Source organism: Serinus canaria, chromosome 3, assembly GCF_022539315.1.
Source record: "Serinus canaria isolate serCan28SL12 chromosome 3, serCan2020, whole genome shotgun sequence".
NCBI classification, from domain to species: domain Eukaryota; kingdom Metazoa; phylum Chordata; class Aves; order Passeriformes; family Fringillidae; genus Serinus; species Serinus canaria.
The window spans coordinates 110,503,428-110,521,327 of NC_066316.1; the positions used below are offsets into that span (position 1 = coordinate 110,503,428).

The window sequence follows — 17,900 nt, forward strand, 5'->3', positions numbered from 1 at the left end:
CCTCTGGTGGGGGCTTTTGTGGCAGTGGAAATATGGACCCAAAATTGCTCCACCCCTGTATTTCAAAACAGAATGAATGCCTGGTACAGACTCCAGGAAATTTTCTCCTCAAATTTGCCAGTTTGGTACCAGTTCCATTGTAAAATATCTGATCCTGGGAGGTGATTGGGAAAGAGGACTTCTGGTACAGTGATGTCCCAAAATCTTGGCAATTTTCCCCAAAAGTTGTCAGCTCATCTTCAAAAACTCCCTAGAAGAACTTTTTGTCCCTCAACTTTCCCAGTTTGCTGCAGGCAGGACCCCATAGCTGTGAAGGTCCAGTATTCCATTTCTTATCAAAGAATACAAAGTAGGAGAGAAGGTGTTCCATCCACAACAAGAGCTCAAACCAAACATCTTTGTGTTTCCCAAATGCTCTGGGCAGAATCTGGATTTCAGGACACACCAAAGCTTGGCTGGAAGGCAGGGCTGGGAGACATTGAATGGGAAAGGAAGGAGAAAGGGGTGGGAGGCTGTGCAGCCTCAATGTCACACCTGAGAGCCATCAGAGAAGAGTTCATGGGTTATGGAGAGGCATCTGGAAGAAAACCAGGTGAGTGTGGGCACTCACTGCACACAGTGTCCTTTATTCTGACTCGAATTTCCCTCTCTGGGGATGTCACAACATCACAGACATTTGTCACAACAAACACAGAGTGGTGCAGAGTGGTTGGAAAGGTGGAAAAGGCCCTGGGGGTGCTGATGACATGAGTCAGGTGTGCCTAGGTGGGCAAGAGGCCAAAGGCACCTGGGCTGTCCCAGGTCTGGGGAGGCAATAGAACAAAAGCAGTGCCTGTCCCCTGTGCTGACACTGCTGGGGCACCTCCAGTGTGGGGGGCAGCTGTGGGACCCTTGTGACAAGGAAAACACTGAGGGACTGGAGCATGTCCAGGGAAGGGAATGGAGCTGAGGAAGGGTCTGGAGCACCAGGAGAGGTTGAGGGATGAGCCCTGAAATTAAAAATTCCTCCCCTCTATGCCCTCGAACATATGTGTCAACCCTCCCCAAATGTGTCAGGAGTGGTGAGATTCCTGCACTTTTCCACATAAAATGGCAACTCTGGGCCACAAACATATCCAAATGCTTTTGCAATGGCGTCTTTGAGGCTGGGACATGGAGGAAAAGGGAGAGAAGAGGAGTAGGACATAGGGACAAGGCTGAAGAGGTCCTGGGACAGTGGGAGAAGCTGAGAAGGAACCTGAGGGAAGACAGAAACATCCAGGAACTCCTTAAGGCAGGGAAGGGAGGCAGAAATAAATGCCAAGGGAAGAATTCCAAGGGATTTCAACCAGCACCAGGACCAGAGCAGAGCAGCAATCCTGGAAAAAACATCTTTCACCTATTTATGAGTGGGGGAAAAAACAAGTGAAGAAATTACTTCACACAGCAATTACTTCTCTCCTGCTAACACCCATCCCAGGACAACCTTCTGACAAAACAGGCTCCCTGTTCCTTTCCATCAATCTGCCAGTTTCCATTTTAGCACTTTTCCTAATAATTTTCCCTGGTTTACGGCTAACAAACAACTTCTGGAGAGGACAACTGCAGCTCAGTCCACAACCTGGCTGGTTTTTGTGCTGTCCCTCACCTGCCTGAGGAGAGAACTCCTGCCATGTTACAGCACAAGGTAGGTAGCAGCTGCCTCCACCCAGACCAGATATTCAGTGGGAATTTTCTGGAAGCTTTCCAGGTCTTTGGTTCAGTAGGAAAGCTCAAGGAGAGGGTCAGCATGGCCACACCCAAACTGCATGCTGGGACTAGAAAACAAAGGAGTCAGGACAAAGAAATGGGTTGAAAAGATGTGTGGGGTGAGACAGCAGGAGCAGCTTTCTCCTGGCTGGATAAAAGGACACTGGGGAGGTTCTGTGGGTGAAAGCTGAGCATTCCCAAGTGCAGGTGAAGAAGGGGTTGGATAGGATTCAGCAGGACTGGTGTGGGTGGCTCTGTCCTGCCCTGTGGCAGCAGCCACTTCCTGAGTGCCACCAGTAAAGGGGACACTGCTCCAAGGTTTGTTAGGGGTACCCCTCAATAGACTAAATTGATTTTTCCAATTATCTGCCTACAGCTTACCAAACCTCTGGCCTTACAAAGCCTCTGGCCACGTGTACATGTGCCTCTTACCTGTTTGTGAACCTCTCTCTCCCTAGAACCAGCCAGGACCTGAGTGCTGCAGTAAAGTGGAGATTTTCTTCCCAAGCTGAGCACTTTCCCAAGAGCTCCAGAGAACCTTAAACAAACAATGGTATTTACAAGCACTGGTAGTGCTGCTGCTTCCTTTAGCTGTGGATTTGGAAGTGTCTGTGGGATGAGTATGACACAATAAATTCCCTGCCTCATTGACTCCACGATGGGTGAGCAGAGGAAAGCTCCAGCTCAGCTCCTGCTTTACAGGGGAGAATTCTTTCCCAATGTCCCATCCATCCCTGCCCTTTGGCAGTGGGAAGTCATTCCCTGTGTCCTGTCCCTCCATCCTTTGTCCCAAGCCCCTCTCCAGCTTCTTGGAGTCCCTTTAGTCACTGGAAGGAGTTTTGAGGTCTCTCTGAAGGTTTCTCTTCCCCATTATGAATAGTTCCAACTCTCTCAGCATCATTCCTTGATGCTTGTGATGCTTCCAAGGGCTTCATGAGGGAATCCTCTTCTTCCAGTGTGTGGAAAAGGTAAGGACAGGGACATGGGCTGGCAGTGAATGACAGTGATGTCCCCAGACCTGCATTCCCCAGTCACTGTCAATGGGGAGCTCATAGGACAAAGTATAGATGAGAGAAAAGAAAACCAATGTGTAATTAAAGAGCTAATGAGCCCATCTTGGCTATTTTTAGTTCTCTTTTATTTTCCAGTGGTTGCTCACACAGCCCAAAAATGACAGTACTGGGTCAGCCTTAAAGTGCAGCTCCACTTTGAAAAGTGAGCAATGTCCTTGTGGGTTTCCCTCTTTATTTCTGTTCAAAAGCCCCAAATCTAATTTGCTGTGTTTACAAAGCTGAGCCCTGCTGGGACTGTGAGCAGTGCTGGTTCTGAAACCTTCAGAAGGAGCCTCCATCCTGCCACAAGAACATCCCAGACAACCAGGGCTAATGAATAAAACGGGCTGGAAATTGGCTGCATTAAAACCATTTAAAACCCCTTGCAGGTCTATTTGCTTTCTTCACTGCTGACCTCTGTTTGCTGCTGCTGGATCCTGCCAAGTCTTCAGCACATAATTCCTTATGAATAATATATCAAACACGCTCTATTGGTCCTGGCATTTCCTCCTCCTTGTGGAAAGCAATGAACTTTCCTTGCAACTGTTTGCAAATAAATAAATTAAAAAAAAGAAAGATATCTGGGGCAGGGATGGATTGTTTAATTTTATCAGTTTCTTCCTGATATTTTTTGTGGGTCCTGTTGAAGTGAGCCATTGGCGTTGCTTTTGTGCTGCTCAATATTTCTTTTTGTGCTTCATGACCATGATTCCTGTACCTACAAAAGTGCCATTTTCTTCTTATCTCATATGTGTGGTAAATAACACTCAAACCCCTGGAAAAAATGTCTTGTGCAAATGAAATTTGCTGCCCGGTTGCTTCTCAGAAAAAGAACACAATGGTGGTGGAAAGGGATTAATTTTGAAATCTGAACCAGCATCTGCAGGAAATCCTTTTTTTTTTCCTTCCTTTCCCATCTCAGAGCAAAGCAAGTATGTGCTTCATGGGATTAAATGGGACACTTTATTTTGCAGAGTGAGCTTCACTTTACAGAGGAGCAATTACCACAGGGTTGGTTTTGTGGTTAAGCCATTGCATCAGGCCTGAGGGAAGATGCCTTCTCAGAGAGCTTCCTGAATTAACTCATAAAGTGGTAAAATCTGGAGAACTGCAGGAGCTGGAGGAGCCTTTGGGCAGCCACCTATCTCCCTTCCCCATTCTGTGCTCAGGTGAAACAGTCCATCCATGTGGACAAATGTGACCATCAAAAAAGACACTCCCAGCACCCCTCAGCCATTCCCAGGTGTTCTGTACCCTGCCTGTTCCCCAACAGAGAATTATTCTCAATTATGTTGGGTCCTGCTTTTCCAGGTGGCAGTGCACAAGGAAACCAATCCAACCCTAGCAGCCTGCACTGCTGGAACTCCTGTGTGCTTTTCATTTCTGGACCAAAGAAGCCCAGTTTGTCCAAATTCTTCCTCAGACCATCTTTTTCAATCATCTGCTTGTGTCCCTTCCTCTCCTGTCTGCTCCATACCTGGCTCATCCCTGATTTCCTGAAGTGCAGTGGCCAGATATGGGCATGTTGTTACAGCTGTGGGGTTTTTCCATCTCCAGGACTGGGAGCAATTATCCTCTTCCACCACAGGTAACAGGTCCAGAAAGGAACTGGTTCTTTTGAACCAGTTTTTTACTAAAGGTTCTCATTTCACTTGTTATTTTCAAGCTTTACTACTTCTCCTTTTTTATATCCCCCCAGTGTTGGTGTCTCTTGGTAATTCTCACTTTCCCAATTCAGCTGGTGCCCAGATGAAAAGTTTTGCTCCCTTTTGACCCTTAGTCACCAAAACCAGTGTCATGGTCAGAGACAAAAATTGGGTTGGTTTGTGGAGGATGGTCCCCAGTGAATTATTCAGGTCTTTTTTCATCACTCTGCTGTCCTCCAGTGCACAAATATTGAACCATTTATGGAAGAACTTCTGCAGGGTTTTCCCAGGGACTGGAGGCAAAGTGGCTCCTCCATGATTCCCTGAACTCCACCACCCTTCCTCCCAGTATGATCATTACTGATTCTAAGGCTGTTACATGACAGTTCTCAAAATTTCCAGGCTGACCTTTCCCTGAGCTACAAACCTCCAAGTGGATACATCAATTTTCTTCCTACTCCCAAATCCTCGTCATTAAATTCACTCCAGATTTCACTGGAAAAACTGAAGACAAGAAGCCTGAAAGCCTTCAGTCTCCTGTCAATGCTTCTTATGGGCTTTTCACCTCCTCACCTACATCAAGGTGAGACCAAGGCCAGGTTGGAGCAACCTGGAATAGTGGAAGGTGTCTCTGCCCATGGCAGGAGGAGGAATAGGATGAGCTTTAAGATCCCTTCCAATCTAAACCATCCCTTGTTTTCATGATCCCATAAAGCCCAGGCTGATGAAACAACAAGAGCAATAATAAGAATATAAACACACTGCACTCATGGAATAGAAGGAAAATCATCAGAATTCCTCTCTGCTGCCTCTTTCACCACGCTCCCTCCAGCATTCCCAGCCAGCCACTGCCCAGCACTGCCGAGCTCTGTGCTGGCAGCACTTCCAGGAACAGCATCCCCTCTCCCTGAGCCTGTTTGTGCTCCTCAGTGCCCCAGTAGCTGTTTTTTGAACCCCTCGTCTCCCGGCTGCGGGCACTGGTTGTGACATCCTTGGCTCCGTGGGTCACACCTTGTTAATCTCCTGCTCCCTGCCTGGCGCTTGATGGGCGACTTCTCCCACCAGAGCTCACCTCTAATCCGTGTGCTCCCTCGAATCAGTGTCCGAAATCAAAGCTGTCTTGTCGTTTTAAGGTCTCCAGGCAGTCCTTGTCCCTAGTGCTTCCATCACACCTCTCCCAGGACTCCCTCAATAAGCATTTCCAGCCTGGCCTCAGGCCATTGATCGCACAACAGAGGCTGATTTGCCTCACAAAGGACTTCTTGCACAGCCGGGACTCACATCCTATTTCTTTCCTGGCTTTCCTCCTCCTTTTCCCCCCCACTTTTCTTTTCCTGCCTGCCTCTCCCTCCTCACATCTCCCTGGTTTATGGGGGTGTGGTGTTTGGAGGTCCCCAGGATGAGGGAAGAGATGAGGAATCTGACTCCATGTACTTCAGAAGGCTGATTTATTATTTTATGATATATATTATATTAAGAATGCTATACTAAAACTATACTAAAGAAATGGAGAAAAGGATACATCAGAAGGCTAGAAAAGAATGAATAATTAAAACCTGTGACTCCTTAGAGAGTCCAGCACAGCTAGCTTTGATTGGTCATTAAGTTAAAACAATTCACATGCTGAATAAATGATTCTCCAAATCACATTCCAAAACAGTAAAACATGGAGAAGCTGAAGCTTCCCAACTTCCCAGGAGAAAAAATCCTGGCGAAGGGATTTTTCAGAAAATATCATAGTATCAATGGGGCCCTTCTGCAGGGCACAGAGCTGCTCCTTAGCTGGGAAATGTAATTCTCTCCTCCCAGGGGTCTCCTCCAGATGGAAAAGGGTTGGCAAGGTGAGTATCAGGCTCAGAAGTGCTTCCAACCCCCCTCCACTTTCCTGCTGTTCCAATTCCTGTGTTGCTGACTCTGTTCATCCCAGCTGGATCTTCCCCCATGACCCCAACCCAGCCTGGGAGCAGCACCAAAGGAATCCCCCAAAGCCTGAAGGGACTCTAGGGCTGACAGCAATGGGTAAGGACAAGCTGGGAGGAAAATTCCCTGCTCAGACTCCAAGCCCTGGGTGATCCCTGCGGGGCTGGCTCTTGGGAAACAGCTTTTTCCTAGGAAGAACTCCAAATGGAATGCTCACCAGGCATCTTTATCCTTTTATTTTCCAGAGCAGAGCTACATCTCAACCTCCCCAAGCCCAATGGAAACAGGATTTTAGGCTATTTTCTCAGAGGGCTGGAATAACCCATAGCAGAAAACATATATTCAAACATTCATATATTTTTCTTTCCTGTGACATCAGCTTTTAGTCAGGAATGTAACTGGGAAACACAAATTGCCCTGGGATGGAACCTTTTCTCTGCTTAATTTCACTGCCCTTATGCATATTCATGGACTTAATTGTTTTATAAACTCCTAATTTGCAAGAGTTGTGTTGGATAATTTGGACCTTGACCTCAAGCTTCCCATTAAGCAAATATTAAATAATAATTAAATCAAGTACGACCTCAGTTGTGTTTGCAGTTGAGATTCTCTGCCAGCCAGGAGTGAGAGCTCTGGAGGCAGAAGTGCTCTGATGCAACCAAATATTAAGTTTCAAAACCAAACAAGAGAAAAATCTCAACCTCAAGGCATCCTTTAACAGAAATTACTTCACATTTTTCACCTCCAGTGATGTCTTTATACCACAGCGAAGCTGTTCCAATCGTGGGGAATGCTGCTCCCTATGGGAGTGATCAAATACAGCACTCAGCTCTCAGCCAGAGGACTTAAACCTCTCCAAAACTAAAACCAGAGCAGAATCTGGCTGGTGTGAAATGGATCACACAACTCACCACCCAAACACTCGACAAAGTACAATTTCATTGGTGTATAAAAGGTCTTAGAGGTAGAATTCATGGAAATGGCTGCTGCTGCCAGGAAGGGCACTTGGATCAGGGAATACAGGTGGAAGGATAAGGGAGGAATAAATTCTTTTATTTCAAATCCAGATGACAGCAAAGTGTGGCCACTACAGAGAATGCCTGGGGGTGGTGGAAGGGGAGGAGGAGACTTCCTACAACTCCCTCAGATGAGGAGGAAATGGCCTCAAGTTGTGCCAGAGGAGGTTTAGATTGGATATGAGAGAAAATTTCTTCACTGAAAGGGTGGTCAAACGTTGGAACAGGGCACTGCTGGAGTCCCCATCCCTGGAGAGATTCAAAAGCCAAGTGGATGTGGCACTTGGGGACATGGGGCAGTGGTGGCCTTGGCAGTGCTGGGAATGGTTGGATTTGGAATTTTTTTCCAACCTGAGTGATTCTGTGAGGATGCTGGTGAGTGACCTGTGAGCACTGGAAAGCAGATGAGGTGACACAGAGCTGGGGAAGGGGCTGGAACACCAGGAGGGACTGAGGGAGCTGGGAAAGGGGCTCAGCCTGGAGAAAAGGAGGCTCAGGGGGGACCTTGTGGCTCTGCACAACTCCTGACAGAAGGGGACAGCCAGGGGGGTTGGGGTCAGCTCCCAGGGAACAGGGCCACAAATTATGCCAGGGGAAGTTCAGTGTAGGAATGTGCCCCTTGTTGATGGAGTGACAAATCTATCCTTTGTCCCCTTAAAAAGGAAATAAGCCTAAAAGTTTCTCTCCTCAATGAGGTGAAAAGACACCTCATAGGATTTGGGGGACTTCACCCCAACCTTAAGGATAGCTAATTGGACAAAAGCCAAAAAGTCCTGCCTGGGCAATTCACTAGAAAATAAGAAGAGAACAAAGAAATTAATCACTTTTGTGAGGTGTTTTACTAGGGGCAAGAGGGCCTCTTGCACCTAAATCGGTTTCTTTCTGTAAAGAGTTTGTTATTTTGCCTTTTAGTAAAACCTTTTTGTTTCCCACACTACCACAAAAGCCATCCTACTAATTTTATGCCTTCTAAAGTAGCTAAGCTATCTTAAATGTGAAATAAATCTCCAAAAGCTTATAAAACCTAACTCAAAGAGATTCCTATTTCAGTTCAGGTTGCACATCAGGAGGAATTTCTTCATGGAAAGGGTGGTCAGGCATTGGAAGGGGCTGCCCAGGGAGGTTTGGAGTCCCCATCCCTGGAGGTGTCCAAGGAAGGTCTGGATGTGGCACTCGGTGCTCTGGGCTGGGTGACAAGGTGGGGATCAGTCACAGGTTGGACTCAGTGACCTTGGAGGCCTTTTCCAACCTGAGTGATTCCGTGATTCTGTGATCCTGTGTGACTCTAGGAACACAGAAAGAAGGCTCTTTATGGTTGATTGTGATCTCCAAGGATTTCCTCCTGGAGAAAAGTGCTAAGTGAAACTTTTGAACAGGAAAAAGATCTCTCTGCCACAAAGTGAAGGTCTGGGCAGTGTTTATTTGTTTTCACATCAGTCGAGCCTGATGAATGTGACCTGAAAGTGCAGAGAACTGGCAATAAAGTGTGGGGAGAACAAACCCTGTGAGGATTCCTGGCAGTGGGATATGGCTCAGAAAATTATAAAAGGACCAGTTCAATACCCTTGTTTAAAGGAGGAAGTGGGACAGCCAGAGCCGCCACTTTAATAGGACCTGAATATGAATTATTAAAAATAAATCACCGAGCTAATTATAAATTTAGACATTTGCCAGGATCGAGCTCCACTGTACCAATGTAACCTTGCTGACAGACAGAAGGGGCCTTAGAGAGGAACAGACACAGATATAATATTTGTTTGCTTTGTCTACATAAAAAGAACAAAAAACCTCGTAAAAACTGTCTTGCACAGTGTTCCCAAAGCAAACAGGGAACTGTAACATAAATCCAAAGGCACGGAGGCAAAGCAGTGGGAAAAGCTGAGCTGGGGAGCTGTAACCCAGCTGCCATCCAGGTGAGAGTGTGGATGGAGAAAGAGCAGTGGGAAATCTGTCCTGATCCTCCCTGTGAGGAAAGGCCTAGGGATTTTGGATTCTTCAGCCTGGAGAAGATTTGGGGTGACCTAATTGTGGCCTCCCAGTACCTGAAGGGAGCTGGAGAGGGACTGGGGACAAAGGATGGAGGGACAGGACACAGGGAATGGCTTCCCACAGCCAGAGGGCAGGGATGGATGGGGTATTGGGAAGGAATTGTTCCCTGTGAGGGTGGGGAGGCCCTGGCACAGGGTGCCCAGAGAAGCTGTGGCTGCCCCTGGATCTCTGGAAGTGTCCAAGGCCAGGCTGGAGCAACCTGGGATAGTGGGAGGTGTCCTTGACCAGCAGTGCCCAGAGGGCAAAGAAAGCCAAAGTGATCCAGGGGTGCTCCAGGAAGAGCATTTCCAGCAGCTCAGGGAGTGATCCTGCCCCCTGCTCAGCCCTGAGAGGCACATCTGGGGAGCTGTGTCCAGCTCTGGGCTCCTCAGGGCAGGAGGGACACGGAGCTCCTGGAGCAGGCCCAGCAACAAGGATGGTGGAGGGACTGGAGCGTCTCCCTGGTGAAAAACACCAATCATGTGCTTTTAAAATTTTAATAGTAATAAAATGGGTATTAAAATGGCAATATAATTAGAGTAATAATAATTTGGACAATTTGGATTAGGACAATATGAGACAATAGAAACAAGGAGTTATGGAAGTCCGGGTAACTTTTTCTGGGCAACATAAGCCCGAGAAAGGACACACGTTAACAGAGGATTGACCCTTAAAAACAACAGCCTGTTGTATATTCGTACACCTCACACATGATGCATAAATTCCATTCAAACAAAGGATTCTGTCTGGTCAGTGTCAGCTTCTTCCTCTTAATCCTGACGGCGTCTCATGGCTGAGCGAGGTGGCAAGAAGTTTGTTTCTTCTGATAAGGGAGCAATAAATTCTCTTTTTCTGAAAGATTTAAGTGTCCTGTGGCTGCTATCTCGCTGCGAATCCTTTCTTTAAAAAAATATCTTACATAGCACAGTTTCTATTTTAACATTATGTTATAACCTAAAACTATCTTTAACACACTACTTAAAAAAAAACTCCTACAGCATAACTTGCTGACATAACACGTATAATATTCATTTTAATATTTGCAAAAAGCCAGTCATATAATACGCATTTTTCACAATTAGAATTGTAGCAAATTTGCAAACTTTATTTTCTTTATTTTCACTTTGGTGGCTCCCGCGCTCGCCTGTTTTAAAACTTTTTTTAATCAGGCGCAAGTCACGCCGCCCTTTTTATGCGCCGGAGATCACGAAAGTCCCCGTGCATGGGGGAAAGCCCCCAAGATGGCGATGCTGGCGGAGCGTGAGTGCCGATCCCGGCGGGAATGAGGCGGGAGTGGGGACGGGGCGGTGCCCCGGGAGCGGCCTCACACCCTCCCCACAGCCCTGCCCTGCCTGAGGGGTCCGGGCCGCGCAGCCCCTCCCGATGGGTGCGGGGGGTGGTCCCAGGGCCGGATAAAGGGGTTCGGGGAGTTCCAGAGTTAAGGCAATGGCAGTGCAGGGACTGGGAGAGGTGGGATGAGGGGTCCCTCCGCCCAGGAAATGGGGTGCTCTGTGTCAGGGGAAGGGGGTCGTGGGGTGGGGAGACCCCGGGATGGTCGGGAAAAGGGTTCAGGGGCTCTCGATGTTGAAAAATCGGGGAGCTGGGGGTGGGAAAGGAAGGAATGGGGGTCCGGAGGAACCCAATGTGGAAAAACGGGGGGGTCTGGGAGCTGGCAGACCCGGGCCGGGGCGGCAAAAGGTGCTAAGGAGGTCCTCGATGTTGGAGACCGAGGGGATTGGGGTCTGGAAAAGGCAGGATGGGAATGTGGGGGATCCTAGGGCCGAGGAAAAGGGGGGCTGGAAGGCCTGGGCTGAGGCAGAGGAGGAGCTCCAAGGGTCCCTGGGGTGAGAAACGGAGGGTCTGGGGGCTGGGAAAGGCAGGAAGGGGTATCCAGAGGGTCCCAGGGTTAAGGAGAAGGTGGGACCTGGAGGCTGGGAGGGCTGGGAAAGGATTCTAGGGGAACATTGGTGCAGAATTAGGGGGTGCAGGGGGGTTCTTTGTGGGGTCTGTGTGTCCCAGGGCAGGAGCAGCAGGAATGTCCCTTGGACACCTTTAGGGACGGCTCATCCTGTCAGTGGCTCAGGGCCATTTCTGGACGTGTGTTTGAAGGGAGACACCTCCAGCCCAGGGATGTGGGTGGTGGGGACACGCAGGGGACATGGCAGGGCTGGGTGTGGGTGCTGGTAACACTGAGGGGAGGTGGCAAGGCCAGGTGCTGGGGACAAGCAGGAGATGTGTCAGTGCCAGGAGTGGGTGCTGGGGCCACCCAAGGGACATGGCAGAGCTGTGTGTTGGGTGCTGGGCACACCCACGGGATGCAGCAGGATCGGGTGTTTGTGACACTGAGGGTACGTGGCAGGGCCAGGTGTGGTGCTGGGGAAACCCAGGGGATGCAGCAGGGCCGGGTGTGGGTGCTGGGGACACTGAGGGTACATGGCAGGGCCAGGTGTGGGTGCTGGGGACACCCAGGGGATGCAGCAGAGCCAGGTGTTGGTGCTGAGTTCAATGCTTGGGTCATTTCTGGGGCACAGCTGGGGCTGAGCTCAGCCTGTGCCAATCTCCAGCTTTTAGGGACCCTCCAGAGGAGGATTTGGAGGTGGAGAAGGGTCTGGAGGGACCAAATGAGCAGTGACCGAGGGCACTGTTTGTTCAGGAGGGGACCAAGGTCAGATGTTGGGGCTGCAGAAAGATGGGGTTGACTGAAGAGTTTGAAATATGATTTATTGCCAAATCAGTCATGGAAGGCTGAGACTGTGAGGTTGTTACATCCAAAGCCATCACATCAGAAACCCATTGTCATTCTAGTTACAATGCCTTTTATAAGGCATTTATTATCCAAATTTCTTATTTCTTGTCCGTCAGCTGCTTCCACAAAGTTCACTAGCATCTTCAGAACCAGTTGCTCATCACTGCATTTTACATGATTTACCCCAATTTATCTTTTTCTCTCCATAGAAAAATATAAATATTGTATCTGTCATTATAGACATCATAAATATCTACCTATAATTTCTGTCATATAACTACAGAAACTTACTACTGTATCTTCCACTTTTTATCAACTCTATAATAAGTTCTTTTGTTAAATTTGAATTTTTTATTATCTTGCTTAGCATATTTGTTCACTTATATGAGGTCTATATCTACTTGCTTAATATTTCTCCTTAAACTACAAATCTTTATTCTTATTTTGTGTCTCTTTCAGTACTCCATTCTAAAGCTTCAGGCCTTCTCCAAGGCCTTAAATCCAACTCTGTGTCCATCTCTATCTCTGAGCCTGCGTTTCCCACAGTCACAGGTCACCAGGGCTGCAGCTTCTCCTGAGGGACAGCTCCAATTTCTGTTCCCTGTGACAGGGACAGGAGCCAGGAATGGCTGGGGCTGTGTCAGGTTTGGGTTGGAGATCAGGGAAAGGTTCTTCCCCAGAGGGTGCTGGGGCGCTGGAACAGCTCCCCAGGGAATGGTGGCGTTCCCAAGGTTGCCAGAGCTCCAGGAGAGTTTGGACAATGCTCTCAGGGATGCACAGGGGGGATTATTGAGGTGTCTGTGCAGGGCCAGGAGTTGGACTGGATGATCCTAGTGTGTCCCTTCCAGCTCAGGATTTCCATAATTCTGTGAGTTTTATTGAAATTTTCCTGGTATTTGAAACAAAGAGCTTCAGTTTTGCCTCTAAGGGGATTGAGAAGTTGGGCTCCCCGTTTCTGACAGGACACCCTTGACCAAGAGCTCAGGGTCTGGTGAATTTCTTTGCTGGGCTGCAGGAAATATGGACATTACAAATAACAAATATGGTGTACAGTGGGAAATAAAGATCTGATTTTAGGGAAAGAAATCTTCATTTGCACATGGAATTTTTCAGGTATTTTTGGTGCAATTTTTTCAGAATTTGTTAATTATTTTAATTGGACATGCCAGTAATGGACTCATTTGGAGTGGAAGGGACCTTGCAGCTCATCCAGTTCCACCCCCTGCCATAGGCAGGGACACCTTCCTTATCCCAGGCTGCTCCAAGCCCTGTCCAGCCTGGCCTTGGACATTTCCAGGGATCCAGGGGCAGCCGCAGCTTCTCTGGGCATCCTGTGCCAGGCCCTCCCCACCCTCACAGGGAACAATTCCTTCCCAATATCCCATCCATCCCTGTCCTCTGTCAGTGGGAAGCCATTCCCTGTGTCCTGTCCCTCCATCCCTTGTCCCTAGTCCTTCTCCAGCTCTCCTGGAGCCCCTTTAGGCACTCTCAGGTCTCCCTGGATCCATCCCTTCTCCAGGTGAACACCCCCAGCTCTCCCAGCCTGGCTCCAGAGCTTTGTCCTTCTTGTTCCCCCCAGACCATCTCTGGGCACACAGCAGGGGTTTGGGTGGGAGCTTTCAGAAATTATGATTAAAAACGTGCTCCAGGCATAGAATTCATATTGGAAAAGGAATTAGTAATGGATCTTTTCCAGATCATAGAATATCTGAGTGAAGGAGTTGAGTTGTCCAGCCCTGGCACAGTTGCCTAGGGTGCTGTAGGAGTCCCCATCTCTGGAGGGATTTAAAAGCCCTGTGGATGTGGCACTTGGGGACATGGGGCAGTGGTGGCTTTGGAAGTGCTGGGGAATGCTTGGACCTGGTGATTTCAGGGGTATTTTCCAACCTCTGTGATTCCCTAAAGAAATGAGGATTTTCTCCACTGGATGGTGCTGCTCTCCCAGAGTTCCATCACTGTCTGTGGCATCATTTTTGAAGCAGCCCAGAAAATTGGTGTTAAGTTAGGAGCTGAATCTTGTACCTGGTTTTCTCTCCCACACTAAAGACATCAGTGAACAAATTTACATTTCTGATAAATTATTGACTAATTAGTGGGTTTTGTTATTTCTTTGGAAAGGAGAGATGATTTTATGTTTTCTGTAGATAGCATGGAGCCGTTCCTGGCTATCCTAAATACTTCTCTAAAGATGAAAGCAAGTTTGTTTGGGGTTTTTTCACCCTATTTAAAAATCAGAGTATGTTAACCTGGCAGAAACATGAGGATTAATCCCACAGTGTAGCTTTGAAGGTTGTGATGCTTAGATTAAAAGTGCTGTGAAAGTAAATGTCTCTTAATTTCAGGAAATACTTGTGTTTAATGCCCTTGTGCTTTGTTACCAACAACTTCCTGGGAGCAAAACATCTCAGGGGCTTCTCCACAGGGAGAAATATTCAGGAAAAACCAGAGAAATTCACTTTTAAAGCTGTGATTGAAAAGAAGGGCAGCTGCTCAGCTGGGGAATGTAAGATCTGCTGGAACCCTTGAACCAGAATCACCGAGGTTGGAAAAGATCCAAGCATTCCCCAGCACTGCCAGGGCCACCGCTGAGCCATGTCCCCAAGTGCCACATCCACAGGGCTTTGAAGTCTCTCCAAGGATGGGGACTCCACCACTACCCTGGGGAGCTGTTCCAATGTCTGATCACCTTTTTCATGAAGAATTTTTTTCCCTCATGTTCAATGTAAACCTCCCCTGGCATAACTTGAGGCCATTTCCTCTCCTCCTGTCCCTTTTCCCTGGGAGCAGAGCCTGATCCCCCCTGGCTGTTCCCTCCTGTCAGGGAATTTTGTAGAGCCAGAAGGTCCCTCCTGAGCCTCCTTTTCTCCAGGCTGAGCCCTGTGGTTCTCCATGGGGCAGCAGGGAATCCCAGTTTATTTGCAAGTTTAAAATTACAGACCACAGTGCTGGTTCCCCATCTTTTCTTGCCACCATGGGCTGGGCTTGGAGGAGTTGCTGCTCTCAAGGTTTCCTGGTGGGAATAATCACAAAATCCCAGGATCCTCAAAAAACAAATCCAGATCAACTGAACAGCAGGAAAAAAAAGATCTGTAAATTTAAACTATGACATTTATTCAGTCACAGAATCACAGAATGGTTTGGAGTAGAAGGGACCTTAAAGCCCATCCTATTCTACTCCCCTGCCATGGAGCCCTTCCCACTATCCCAGGCTGCTCCAAACCCATCCAGCCTGGACGTGGACACTTGCAGGGATCCAGGGGCAGCCATAGCCCCTGAGGTTAATAAGTTGTTTCCTGTAGAGAAGTGAACCAGGCAAAGGTTGGATTCCCCTCACAGCTCTCAGGCCTTTAACCCAGTTAAGAACTGTTTAGGGACTGTTTGGAGCTTCAAAGTTTCGGAAGTGGGATAAAAAAAGCCCCCACCTTGAATTCTGACAGTCTTGGTTCCTTAAAAATGAAACAAAACTGGGCAAAAAATGAGTCAAACATCCCTGTAATATTCAGTCCCTCTGGCCCAAATCCTAAATCTTGTCTTTTAGGGAACGATGACTTCCTGATTGCATTGAAAACACCTCATTGGATTTGGCTTCCCCCTGCCTTGTGTGGCCTTGGGTTAACCGGTCATTTTTGATCCAGCATTTCCCATGGTGTTTAATGAAGTTTGTGATCTTCCTGTCTCCCATTCTTTGTTTGTCTTGTTTATTTAGGTTCTCTTCCTGCCTGGGCTTAGGTGCACACTTCAAGTGACTGGTTAACTGGGCTGGCTGCTCTTCCTTGATTTCAAGGAAGCTGTTCCTGGTGGGAAAGGCAACATGTGGGTCTGGGAATCTGTAATTTCTTTAGGAATCCACATAGGACAAAGGAGCCTTGATTCTTCCTTGGATCACTTAACTCCTGCAATAATTTCTGGCAGCTTTTCAGTTTCCCCATGAACCATTTTTGAGAAATCCAGAAGCTGAAATCTCATGAGTTTTTGTTCTGTCATTCCCTTTCTCTGACCACTTAAATTGGATTTTTCATTTGGCTTTTGTTAGGAAGCCAGATATTAAAATTTCTGGGTTCTGGTTTAAGGGAAGCCTGGAGAATTGATTTTGTCCAGAACTGGGAAAGCAGCATCATAATCTCCTCCCATATAGACTCCATGCTGAAGCCAGATGTAAAACAAAATTGGAATAAATATGGAATTCACACCTAAATGGTAATCCTTAAAGCCTCCCTGAACTGTATCCTGAGGGACAGCAACTTCCACAGCAATCCTCCTTTGGCATCTTCCCATTAATAATTAATATTTTCACTGGGCTTTTATTGTTGTTGCTGAGTTTTTTCATTTAGTAAAATTAACCCCTAAAATATATTGAGTCTGGCATAAGTTCTGGGATGGTTTTTTTTGCAATGAAGAGCTTTGGTGTGACTGATTCAATTCCAAGAACTCTCTGGGAATGCCAGTAGAGCCTGTTTGAATTTTCCCTTCCTGCTGCAGCCCGGAGAAAGCAGAAGTGGTCTGTGGATCCACGGAACAGCGCTTGGAGCAATGATGACTCCAAATTTGGCCAGAAGATGCTGGAAAGGATGGGCTGGTCCAAAGGAAAGGTAGGATCTAAAGGAGAACAGTGTAGCTGAAGGGTATTAAACTGCCAGGGGACAGTTTTGATTTATTCTCTCAAGTGCACAGGGGATTTGAGCAGTGATAGATTTCTATGCTTTGTTACAAAGTCTTGTTTGTGCCTCTCCTGCTTTCCAGTTTCTCTCCATTCTTTGACAATCTGAATTCCCAAGTGAGAGCAGGAGCTGGAACATTTAATCATGTTAAAGTTTTTAAGCTGCCTTTAAACCCTCTATTCTCTTCCTGGTTTTGATACTCTTTAAAGGAACTCCAGGACCTGCTTGAGTCTTTCACCTGGTTTTAAGATTTTTTTCTCATCTGTTCCTTGAACCCCCAAAATGCAGTGAGCTGTGTCCCTTCCAAGCTCCAACCAGGACTGTGGGTGAGGGGACTGGTTTCTGGACAAATAAAAACCTCCAGGTCAGCACAGACACCTGCAAACTGCAGGTTTAATTCTACAGAGGTGCCTCAGCAAAGCTGAGATTTGGGGCTGCACATCAGGGTGTTTAGTGACAAGAATCTCCACCAAACCCCCACTACCTTTAATTATTTTTCTAGATTTCCTCTTCCAGACTTTCCTTAAAAGGCATAAAATTAGGATCATTCTCAATTCTGTGAATGCCTTAAAGCCTATTTTTGGGTTTAAACTGTTGCCTCAGTTGTCTCCCAACATTTCCCACTCGAGATACTGGATCTTCCTGCCCAACAGTTGTACAAGAAGGATTAATGTCTCCATTCCATTATAAACTTGGACAAATGGATCTTTCCTTTGATCAAATTAAGGGGCAAAAGCCCATCTGAGCAGTGAAATTAGGCTGCTTAACACCAATCCTGTAATTGGTTGTATTGGAACTGGCTCAGGGAAGAATGTGTGGCCACATGTCCTGTTTGCTTCCATACTTATTGGTCAGCAGAAGTTTCAAGGCAAATTTTCCACTCCACTGACCAAATAAACTCTTTGTTTGTAACAGCTACAGCCTTTTCCAAATAGGCCTCATCCCTTCAGATCTTCCATATTCCAGGATGTGTCTGCAGGGCTTCTCTCCACTGCAGCACCATAAAAATATTTATTAATTCCAACACATTTGTCTGATGATTTGTGACAGATGAGGCAAAAAGCAGGTCAATACCAGGAACAAAGTTTTAAACCCAAAGCTTTGCC

General features: G+C 47.2%; 1 protein-coding gene across 1 annotated transcript in view; it reads left to right on the forward strand.

The window, feature by feature from the left end:
• Positions 1-10,598: 10,598 nt before the first annotated feature.
• PINX1 (PIN2 (TERF1) interacting telomerase inhibitor 1) overlaps positions 10,599-17,900 on the forward strand; it is a 61,603-nt gene continuing 54,301 nt past the window's right edge. Inside the window, exons 1-2 of the mRNA XM_009096192.4 lie at positions 10,599-10,650; positions 16,616-16,725. Of these exons, the coding sequence (XP_009094440.2) occupies positions 10,632-10,650; positions 16,616-16,725 (129 nt within the window). The 5' untranslated portion in view covers positions 10,599-10,631. The remainder of the gene's footprint in view (positions 10,651-16,615; positions 16,726-17,900) is intronic.